The sequence below is a fragment of the Triturus cristatus genome, chromosome 1_2, assembly GCF_964204655.1.
Source record: "Triturus cristatus chromosome 1_2, aTriCri1.1, whole genome shotgun sequence".
Lineage (NCBI taxonomy): Eukaryota > Metazoa > Chordata > Amphibia > Caudata > Salamandridae > Triturus > Triturus cristatus.
Genome location: NC_140580.1, coordinates 858,550,128 through 858,562,379, shown reverse-complemented (window position 1 = coordinate 858,562,379; position 12,252 = coordinate 858,550,128). Strand labels below are relative to the sequence as shown.

General features: G+C 42.3%; 1 protein-coding gene across 1 annotated transcript in view; it reads left to right on the top strand.

Moving 5' to 3' along the window:
• The window catches only part of LOC146868165 (aflatoxin B1 aldehyde reductase member 2-like), a 270,736-nt gene that overhangs the window by 188,323 nt on the left and 70,161 nt on the right, over positions 1-12,252 (top strand). The window contains exons 3-4 of the mRNA XM_085609064.1: positions 4,659-4,763; positions 7,385-7,481. Of these exons, the coding sequence (XP_085465190.1) occupies positions 4,659-4,763; positions 7,385-7,481 (202 nt within the window). The remainder of the gene's footprint in view (positions 1-4,658; positions 4,764-7,384; positions 7,482-12,252) is intronic.

Sequence of the window (12,252 nt, the reverse complement as noted above, 5' to 3'; positions counted from 1 at the left end):
TTTCTAGAGAACGAAAAGGCCTTTTACTCCCTTGAATAGCGCTGCCTATTTGCTGTGCTCTGGAGGGTGGGACTAGGTGAGAACCTGGGAAAACTGATTGGTAGCATGTTGTCACCTACTGTCATAGCAAGTGGGACTAGATAGAGATGGCCTGTTTCCACTATTGTTTACTGTGGACACTTTAGAGTGTACTGTCAAGGAACACTAAGCGAATAGTGGATAATACCTTGGGCACAGTCCGGTTTTGATTTCCTTACATGCAGACACTCTCGCTATATATGTGGGATCCCGATTGGAACCTTTTCACAGTCACCTCAGATTATAGTGTTTGTAAGACTGCCTGGCCTCCAAATTTACTGGAATATATCCCAAATTAGTCCACTAAAACCAAGGACGACCTTCCCTGAGCTTGATTTTTCTTTACAATGGAAGGATTAGTGTGTGCATTATTTAGGCATGCAGATCCATCAGGACACGTAGACCATGCCTTGTCACGCTAGCTGTTGACCTGTGGTAGTGTTCTGTCTAAAACTGGTCTTTTTTGCACATTCTCATTTCTTTTAAGGAAAACAGGCTGCATTTTTAAAAACTGTTTGCTTTATTTAAAAGCAATCACAGACCTGGTGGTTTGCTGACCCCTGCATGCCAACATCTGTGTGAGGGCCTCCAATCATACTGAGTCGGAATTTGCAACCTGCATCATCAACATGCAGGCGGTAGGTCGGATATCAACCCATTACGATTTGGATTCTTAATAACCGACCTAGATGTGCATACGTCTGTTCTTAAAAATCTTTATTGGTCCCAAAAATAATGGTTGCAAATTTAAACTAGTATTTTGCGACCAGATGTGAGTACATTTGGACCTTAATTCCTAAGTTACACAAGTTGGACATATATTATCCTAGAGCAATTCACAATGAGCATTGATTATGTACGGAGTATTCCACTATAGATTAATTTGGGTCCATGTATTTCAGACGTGCACTTTTCCAGGTCATCGAGAATACAGTTAGTGTGAATAAAGTTGTCTGCATCAGAGTAGAAATAAGGCTACCCAAATCTTTTGGATCAGCACACTCCATCGCCTGAACCTCAGTCTCTCAGGGCCTACCTCCATGCTTCATCCAAATTAAGGTTCTTTTGTTGACCTGATGTACAGCTGCAAAGTGCCTGGTGGCGCTTAGTGGGTGCTAATTTCTGTCCTTCTGTATGGTGCAGAGAATTTACAACCCTGATTTTTACCTCCCCAGAGCCAGTTGAAGTTTTTCATAACTGAGTTTTTCATGGATTTACTTTTAAAAATGAAGACTAAATCTGATTCTGGTTTTGCAGCCTTTGTCGGGCAGTTTTATGGTGTTACAGCGATGTAAACACCATTGCATGGTGGTGCGCACCACACACTTCTAGATCAAGAACAGCAAGGCATTCTTGAAAATTATTTCCCCAAGACCTAATTAGAGAAATATTTTATCAACTGCATGTGATACCAGAACAGTGATAGTCATTAAGCAGTCAAAGCTGAGCAAAAATGGCTAAACGAATGCACTCAAATGGAATCTCATTGCTCTCACAACATAGTAGGCTCAATAACACAGATCCTGCTTGCAGTACATATCTTGGGCCTGCATTTAAGATCACCCATCTTCTACAGATCATATGTGTGTGTGAAATATAAGATAAATCTGCCTGAAGACTGTTATGTATATTATATACTCCAATGTGTCTTCGTGCTACAGAGGAACACAATAAGGGATGTTAGAAGAACATCTGAAACTCAAAGGTAAAATTTGCGAAAGAAGTGAAAAAGTTGAGCACATCTTTTTAAAGATAGGTCTTTAGTTTTCCTTTGGACATTGAGCAAGAAAGTGCCCATTAGCTCAAGGGGAGACTGTACCACTCTTTGCCACAGGGATGAAGAACGCCCTGCCACTAGATGAAACGGTTTTGGACTTCGGGGTGTCGAGTAAAAAAAAAAAAAAAAGATTATCCTGAAACAAACTTGGTGACAACATGTATCCTAATGATATAAACTGCCTGCTAAGCAGTCACCATAAGTGTGCGAAACACTGCTGCAGCTAAGTCCTTTGTTTTTAGGTTGAGCCTAGCGGCAGCGCGCATGCTCTGCTCACTCTGCGAGGCATGCTGTAGTAGAGTATGATGTGGAAGCCTTGCCCACTCTCCACCCATATTTGTCATTGGCTGGTGTCATTGTCCTTGGTAAATGCTGGCTTCCGATTTATTATGAGATTTGTTAGTCCCTCCTTGTTACTGCCTTGTCGCCACTTGTTACCTCCCATGACGACTGGACCTTTTACTTGGCTTGTTACACTGTCTCCGTTTTAAGTCTGTGAGCACTATTTTGTTATGTAACTTACTAATGGGGACAATAGCGGCTACTTCCTGCATTTGCAGCACACCCACACAGGATAATCAATGGCGGACACTTTTTTTTAGACTTTATTACTTTTGGGATGAATTGCATGCTGAGCGCGGAACCAGCTTTAGGGAATTAATTTTTACTTAATTGGTGAGCGCGGCGCCGGCTTCACGAATACCACGCTCTGTTTGTTTATTTATTTTTCTAACTTTAAAACTTAGCGTGGTGTCGCTTCAAGGACACCGCGCTTGTTTTCTTGATTTTTTTAATTTTTTTTTTACTTTACAACTGTGTGCCGCGCCTGCTTCGGGGAGACTGTGCTCAGTGTTAAAGTTCCCCCCCAAAAAAAGGAACTGAGCGAGATGTACTTGAAGCGGCGACGCGCTCAGTTTTAAACTAAAAAATGCCTTTGCAAGGCAATAGGTCTCACATTTACGCGAGTTAAGCTATTGGCATTGTAAATGACAATGCCTTTTACTCATAAAAGGCATTTCATTTACAATGCCAATAGCTTAAACTCGTGTAAATGCGAGACCTATTGCATTGCAAATGCTTGTTTTCAGCTTCTCTTATTGAAACCATTCCCATTTTTGCCATTTCCCACAAGATACAACTTGAATGATTTTGTGTCAGCACGTCTGGACTACTGCAATGATTTTTTAACTTGATTATCATGATTATTTGATCCATAAGCTGGAGTTAGTCCAGAACTATGCTGCAAAAATGGCCCTGGGCCTCCACCCAAGTGATCACATAACTCCTGCCCTAGCTATGCTACACTGGCTTCCTGTCAAGGAACAAATTATTTTCAAGACCCTATGGGTGGTGCACAAAGCATGTTCAATTTCAAGCAATCTTCATGTAGCCAGCGTTGCTGGTTGTATTGTCCTAGCCGCCAATTGAGATATAGGGGCAATTCTTGATTGAGGTGCTTCAAGTTTGTTTAAAGTGATTTGGTGGGTGAGCCTTCTCAGTGGTGGCAGACACTAGCTGGAGCAAGATGCCCCTCTACACCTCCGTATAAAATCCTATTTGTTTAAATCCTGAAAAATGTAAAAACATGGCTGTACCCAGCTATATAACTTATGAAGTTTACTCTTTTTTTTTTATCAGTAACTCGGTAGAGTTTGTTATAGAATGTATTTATGGTGGTGGGATAAAACATTAGCACTTTACAGATATCCATAACTAAATTAAACAGTAAGAACAATTGGGAATTATTTTGGCCATCTACTTTGTTCAAGGGATGTATTCAAGGCAACCGTATCGGATATGGAAGTGCAGAATTGGAAGTGTCACTATTGCCATCCTTATCGGTCTTTATCTTGTCACTTGCAACTTTACTGACTTCAGTATGCCTGCCTCATTTACAATACAAACTACTCTAATGTGTACTTTGACTACCTTGCATAGGGTTGAGGCCTACTGAACTGTGCAGTGTGTCTCAGAAAAAAAGAATAATCTTCAAAGCTAACGTCTGACTGCCAGATCTCTAAATGACTTTCTTCCTCTAGCCTATTCAGATTTTTAAATGTCCCCATTAGTGAATTCTCTAAGCATTGAAAAGGGGACTTTCTCCACCAAAATAAAGGACCGTTTTAAGTACTTTTGATTTTGCCCATGCCTAAAGGTTGGTGTCCAATACCAGATCTAGTGACTACACCAATGCTTGTTAACTGTAGTGTCTGTGTGTAATGCTCAATACGTCCTGTGCCATTTAATAGCCCACTGAAACGTCTGTGCCAGGAATTAAAATGTAATCGAAATTGATATAATTATTTTACAGGGTGCCAGCTGTTTTATGCCAAAGCTCTGCAAATACGAGTGTTGCTGAAATATTCCGGGGTACTAACAATCATGTTTGAATGGTTCAACCTACATTTTCCATAGTGCTGCTAGTAAAAGAGTGTTCTCTGAGTCAGCCCATAAAGCTTGTTCTGCAAATGTGCCAGAACTGTGACCACTGTGCCAGCCGGTCATGGGTGATCACAGATGGAGAGAGAGGCCAGAATTGTTCATAGTGCCGATTTAGCTCCCTGCATCCAAGTGCTCAGCAAATTAGGGTTGTTGTTCTGTCTGCCAGAAGAGGTGAAGGTTACTTATTGCTCATATATACAGATCTTACACCCACAATCCTCGGATAGTAAAATTATTCATGAAGCAAATGATCTTGCTATGTGTTCAATTATGTTGACTGTCCTGCTATGGGACCAGGGCACGATATTTGCCTGGGCTGCAAGTATTTGACAGATTTCATCACCCTACTGTTCTGTTACAGGGCAAGTTCAAGGAGCTGGGCCTGTCCAACTACGCATCATGGGAGGTGATGGAGGCTTACCAAATCTGCAAGAACAATAACTGGGTGCTCCCAACCGTGTATCAGGTGAGACTCATTCCTTCTCTGTATGGTGCTGTTAAACTATATTTGTTCTTAGCATAAGTGTCGCATTAGCCACTAGAGTAGGTTGTCTCAAGTCAGTGTAATGCAATTCAGCACACAGTTGCTCAGACTGAGGGTATACAGGACAGGTATTTGACTAGAGTAAGCTCAGGCCAATCCTTCGGAGGGGTAAACACGCAGGTCACATGAAAATGTCTGAGAGGATGTGGCGGCCTTTGCAATCAGCTGAAGGAGTTGTGGGTGATAGTTGTACACTTGATTGTTCAACTTTTGCATAAAACTATATGCAATAATTATTATACATAAAACCCATAACAGAATCTTAGTTAAAAAGCACATTAAAAAAGGACGCTCATTAAAATAAAACATTTAAGTATTTTCCTCCCAGAGTTTGATGGCCTGCCCAGCTGCAGGATTTGGTTTGAGGCTCAGGGATGAGGGGGCTGAATTGGACTTGTTAATGGTCATGGTTGGCAGCAATGAAAGACTTTAACCAATGGAGAGGGTGTTCCTTGGTACTGGACGATTGTTCTGTACTGTCCGTGAGCGTCAAGATTCAAATTCAGTGGATATTTCGAAAAGTATAAATCTGGCCTGGGAGTTCCCCTTAATGCGGTGATTTCACAAACGAAACTTCCCTTCCTGCAGTAATGCAATACATGGAGCTGCAGTCCCTTCTGTACCTGCAGGTTCCAGCTCTGCATTTCCATGCCTTAAACGCCGTCCTCACTGGAGCACCATTGAACTGGGGAGTATCCACACAACAGTGACATCACAATGGTCAGGAATTATAGTCTTTTAGGATTTAAAATACTAGGATATGACAAAGACCACCCTAATCGCAATAAAAAAACAAACATTGAATTAACAGTTTCTCATTAAAAGAACGATAAGCATATGTGACATTGTATTCAAAATCCATCACAGTTGTGGTGTCATTAGGTCTGTGCCGGCCATGTAGCCTATTATCCAAATGCTATTTTGTTGATGATTGTTATCATCAAATTATGGATATTTGTTAAGAGCGACATATAATTTCAAGGAGTCTCTTGGTGCCGAGAAGGCGTCGGAAGGAACTTAAAATATGAAAAGTCACAAAACCTAGAGAGCAAAAAGCTAAGTATCATGTTTCCTGAATTTAAGATGATCCAGGATGGATTGTAGCAAGAACCACAGGCTACTCCCGATGTGGCCACCTTGATCTCCATAAAAATGCCCTAAAGCCCCATTTCCTATATCTGTGTCTACTTGGCGAAGATTTTGTGTTCCAGATCTTAAATTCCTTGAAAGAATATGTTTCACAGATTTCTTAGATAGAAACTTGGGGCCAAGATCATTAAAGATTTTATAAAAAATGCATGCAGTAATCCTCTTGCCTACAGTTAGCCAGTGTGGCGGTTTGAGATGGGTAGATACGTGTTCTTAATTGTTTAGTCTCATCAAAATCCCTTAGATCATATGAAGGTGATAAATATGTGTGGCACGGAGACCGATGTACACTGCATTACCAAATCAATTTGTAACTGAACAAACGCTTTGATTTTGGTAACTGGATGAAGAAAAGACAAAAATGCGAAAATAAGTCTCAATAGACGAAAGATAGTAAAAGCACACTTTGTAGACAACTAAGTTGTTTATCAAGGGTAATATTACTGTCAAGCAGGATGCCGCTGGTAGCAGAACTGCCAGAGGCATCCGAAGCCAACAAGGAGCCTAGAAACAAGCTACATACCCTGGTCTGGTTTTGAAACTGACTCAAATGTTATCCCAAATAACTTGCTATGTTTAGAGCGGAGATGGGCCTACAAGGCTGTCCCTTGACTGCATAGATGGTATTAGAAAATGTAGCGCCACATAATGCAAATAAAATTGATTATAGCAGATTTTAAGAAAACAAAAATTATGCTTGGTATTGTAGTAAATTATGGTTTTTTTTCTGATGTCCAGATGCTGGCATTATTTGGCTTTCTCGGATTAAATGTTTCAACTCAAAGAAATATAGGGAAATATTGGGGTCAGTGGAGGTCTGAATTGTACTCACAGGCTCTTGGCCTCCCGGGTGAGGAAAGTCGCCTCATGGCTTTCAGGATTTAATGCCTGTAGTCTTGAAAAACTTTAATAATCGGAAGACCAAATTGAAAAGGAGGCTCACAAGTCACAAAATATATTTCTGCTTTTAGGAAAACCTTTTGGAAATTGAGCTTGAAACTGCTTTCTTCTGTAAATGACCCCTACAGAGGTTCTGTCTTCCTTTACGTACACCCAAACCACTGCATTTTGTTCTGAGTATCAAAGGACATATAACCTTTTTTCTTAGACTCTTGCTAAGGTGCAGATGAGCTTCTGAGGACAAAAAAGATACTTTACACTGATGGACTACTTCTGTGTTGGAAATCATTTCTGTAATGTAGTTCTGGATTTACAATTGCAGGAGAATGACTGGCTGATCGTTAGCAGGAGTGGTCGGCATCTAGAAGCCGATCAATTTGATAGAACAGTCACACCTGTTCACTGAATTGCAAATAAGAGGATCAGGGTCACATCAAACATTAAAGTGCATTGCTGTAATGTTCACCTGTGTGATATTTCCATTTTCTTTTCAGGGGATGTACAATGCAACCACTCGGCAGGTGGAGACAGAGCTTCTGCCATGCCTGCGCCACCTGGGTATCCGATTCTATGCTTACAATCCCTTGGCTGGTAAGGACTAAATTGTATGGAGGAGGGTGGTGATCCTGAGGTTTCTCTTTCACCTGTGAATCTGATTCTCTGTTTCTGTGGCAGGTGATTGATGTAGAAGAGAGAATGGAGCCTCCAATGTCCACATACTTCATGAATTTGATTCTTGTGTTTGTGGGTTGGTGTGGAAGAGTTGTCCTGGATCCACTGTATTAGTGTTTGAGGGTTCAGACAAATTTTCTACTAGTAAGGGATATAGACGTTCAGAATAAAGCATCTGCTGCTAAATACTGCATGTTTTAAAAAATATATCTTTATTGATTTTTCAATATAACCTACAAGATCAACAATAGGTGTTCCACGTCCAATCGATGGGAGAGTCAAGTACAATAAACACTAAGAGATTTGAAGTAGGTGGCCTCAGAGGAGCTTCTCACCCATTTACACAAAGGTCATCACTATTTTCTCTTATCCCCGAAGCACCGCTTACACTGTGCAAAACAAAAGGGAAGAACCTCTCAACAAGGCAGGTGATTTGTCCGTTAGTGGGTCATTTAGTTACAGTAACCACCTACGATATCCCATGGTAGCGCATTCAGGGATCCCATGCATTTTCATATCTCTAAGAAGAGCCTCTTGCCTGATGTACAGGTGTCTGTCCCTTTTCCCAGATCCTAGCCGCAGCTCGCCAGGCCCACCATCAGTCAGCCCACAGAACTATTATACCTGGGAGGAGTCAGCTCATTCCAAATAACCGACAGCATTACTCTTGCACTGTCTTCCATTTTCACCTCTGTGGTCCTGGCCAATATTTTGCCCGCCCTATTCATAAAAGGGCTTAGTTTAGGACACTGCTAAAGTGTGTCATAGAATTCACCGATCTGCCCACAACCACTAGCACGTAGATCATTGGGTGTCCTGCCAAATTTAAAATCTCGTACAGGAATCATTAACCATCTGAAATATTTTTACACTAGTCTGAATCCTGTGTTATGGTCCCTTCACATGGGTGTTGCAAGGCTTGTTACCACTAAATTAACCCCCCCTCCCGCAGGTCCAGTGCCCATTCTGACCTTAAGGTTAACAAAAAAGCCCTATATTGTATACCAAGGTCCTATGAATCCGTGAAACAGCTTTGTCAGACAGTGGCTCAGAAAGTACCCATTCCATAACAGGGATCCATCTATCAACTCAGTGCCCTCCGTTCTGTGTACTTCAGTGGGATGTCTGGAAGTTGCATGTATCTGCAGAATTCGGATTTTGTCCATTCAAACTCCTGTTGGAGTTGTTAACAGAAGTTTAGTGCACTACCCTCAGCTATGGCATACATACCAATTGTATCCCATTTTCGAGTTCCCAGCAAATGATTCTGTTCCCACAGTCCCTTCCATACACAGTGTACTCTGTAAGGAGGTCTGTGGCCGTCCGCCATACCCTCACTACAGTGTCAGTATGCGTTGGTAATGACCCTTGACCCCCACCTTGGATACAGCAGGATCTTTGTTCTTAGCGAAAGTGAACCCCAGAAACAGAACAACTGTCCAGAAATTTGCCACTGTGTATCACAGGCCTGTACCTGCCTTTGACTTAACAAAAAAAACAGCCTTGGTAAAGACAATAACTCTCTCCTATGCAAGAGCTATTGGCTATGCCAGTGTGTTTAGCCATGTTGTACATCAGCGCGGCTGCTGTTCAGCATGTCTTAAAATAGGTGGCGTAGAGGAGAACGGCATGGAGTGTCAGTAAAGTGGCATAGAGTGGCGTGACTTGGAGTGGAGTAAGGTGACACAGTAAATGGCATGTTGTAGAGTAGAATAGAATGGCGAAGGGTGGAGGAAAGGTGTGTAAAGTGGCACAGAGAGGAGTAGAATGGAGTGGCATATAACAGAGTGGAGTGGCTTTGAGTGAAGTGGAACAGAGTGGAGTATCGTGGTGGCTTGGAGTGGTATAGAGTAAAGTGGTGTGAAGTTTAGTAGAGTGAAGTGACCCAGAGTAGAGTGACATTGTGTGGAGTGGCATAGAAAGGGAGTCTCATGGACTGGCATAGACTGCAGTCGCATACAGTTCAGCAGCGTAGAAAGCAGTGGAGTAGAGTGCTGTTTACCCTCAAAATGCTTACATTTTCGTTGTAAAGGTGTGTGTGCGGGTGTGTGTGTGTGTGTGTATATATATATATATTACACACACACCCATATTATCCTTTATACTTATCTGCCAGATACCTATATTTTTGTGGTAAAGGCATGCGTGGTAAGGGCAAGATTTTGCGTGGTAAAGGCATATATGCGTTGATGAGGATGTGTTGTAAAGGCATGCGTAGTTCTGTCGCAGATCCAGTAGAGTGGCCTAGAATGCAGTAGCGTGGAGTGAAGTGCCGCATAATGCAGTGGCATAGAGTACAATGGTGCACAGTAGAGTGCATTGATGTAGAGTGCAGTGGCGTAAAGTCAAGTAATGCAGAGTAGAGTGGCGAAGGGTGAAGTGGTGCGTAGTATAGTAGCATAGTGCAGTGGTGTATAGTACAGTGGTGCAGACTAGAATGGTGCAGAGTGATGTGGTGTAGAACGCAGTGTCTTTGATAAGAGTTGTGCAGATTAGAGTGGCATAGGTTGCATTGGCATAGAGTGGAGTGTTGGAAGAGTAGAGTGATGCAGAGTAGAGCGGCGTAGAGTATAGGGCGTAAAGTGTATTGGCGTAGAGTGCCGTGGTACAGAGTAGAGGGCAGTGGTGCAGAGTAGAGAGCAGTGGCATAGTGCAGTGGTGCAGAGTAGAATAGAGACTAAAAGTGTAGTGACGTAGAGGGCAATTGTGTAGAATGGCATAGATTGCTGTAGAGTGGCATAGAATGCAGTGACATGGAGTGGAGTGGTGCAGAATGCAGTGGCGTAGAGTGCAGTGGCACAGAGTAGAGTGGTGTAGAGTAGTGTAAAGTGCAGTGGCATTGATTAGAGTGGTGCAGACTAGAGTGCATTGGCATAGAGTGTAGTGTTGAAGTGTAGAGTGTAGAGTGCAGTGATGCAGAGTGCAGTACAGTGGCATAGAGTGTTGTGGTACAGAATAGAGTGGCATTGATTTCAGAGGCAGAGAGTACAATGGTGCAGAGAAGAATGATGTAGAATTCAGTGGTGTACAGCGCAATGGCGTAGAGTGCAATGGTACAAAGTAGAGTGAATTGGCGTTGAGTGCAGTGTTGTGGTGTAGAGTGGTGTAGAGTGCAGTGGTGACAAGTGGAGTGGCCTGGTGTGGTGTTTAGGGTAGAGTGATGTAGAGTGCATTGATATGGAGTGGGGTAGGGTAGGGTACAGTAGAGAGGCGTGGAGTGGCTTAGAGTGCAGTGGTGTAGAGTGGAATGGTGCAGAGTAGAGTGGCATAGAGTGCATTTGCATGTTGTGCAGTACAGTAGCGTAGAGTGCAGTACTGTGGCATAGGGTGCATTAGTACAGAGTGGAGTGGTATAAAGTGGAGTATGCTTGGTTTGTTAGCACACAGCAATTACAGACAACACATTTTCAATTGAAATGACAGTAGCATTTGCTCTGACATACAGGTTTCCTAATAAAACTACACTGCATGCAAACGATAATGTAACTAGCATTACCTAATGTATTGATTTGCTTTGATCATATTGCCATCACACTTCAACATTAACAAAGAATGTGCTTTATATGTGCTTTCCTGATTCAGCTATATTCTGAAATATCTGAACAGCTAATTTACAGACATCTAACTTTTAGTGTGTGCTTAAAAAAAGCCACAACCCCAACAAGATTTCCACATAAACACTCCAACCTGGAAGTCAGAGAAAGAAAAGTAAACACCAAGCTCTCTCAGAAGACAGAGCCTGACATTTGACTTCTGTCTTTTAACTCACAGCAAAATGACAAGATGAGAACAAAATGTACAGGCATGTTTACATAAAGCAAGCCCTTTGAAGAATATAGTAAGCAGGGTAGTCTCAACAGGAGGGACTAACTCAAGCAGGACAGCCTTAAACAAATATAGCCAGCAAAAAGAAAGCCAGAAGATGTGAGTTACAAACCACACAGCCAATGGCACCCAATGGGCGAAATGCGTTCTGCGGCAAGCTCTCAGAATATCCACAAGAAGTCTTTTCGCAACCAGACAGCTCAATTCTCTGGTAGGCTTTGACCTAAAAACAAGACTGTCTGAACATCACCCTTTTGATAGAAAGCTAGTTAATAATTGTGAGAGATGAAAGTGACATAAGTTAGACAGGGCTCTCAGAGATCCATATTTACTTTCATTTGTTGCCACCCTTTGTCTCTCCTCTAGTTCAACACCATAAAGGAAAGGCTTTTGAGGTGATATGGTTGGGACCAAGGATGGGGGTTACCCCTAGTGGTTCCTTCCTGGACTCCAGACTGTTACTCTTTTGATAGCCAGTGCTCCTTAAACATTTGACTACTGATTGTTTTAGTCCAGAAGCCAACAGCTACCGTCCTCATTTCGTCTTTGCTGTGTTTCATTTGTTTAGTTGACCTGCTTAAAAACAGATAATAGAAAAGTCTGCACTACTCTTGGTTTCAGCATTTCTTTACATTGTGTCAATGAGAGAGAGGAATCTGACACACATGGTGATGTGGTGACTGCCTGTAAATATTCTAAATAGTGTTGCTGGGGGGGAGGGGGAGTGTGTGTGTGTGTGTGGGTGTGGGTGTGGGTGTGGTAAGAACTGTGAGGGGATGAGTGCATGTAGAGCGAGTGCAGATGGGACAAACAAGTCGATGACAATGTGAGAAGCGGGTATGGAGAGGGTCAACGGATCTGGTAA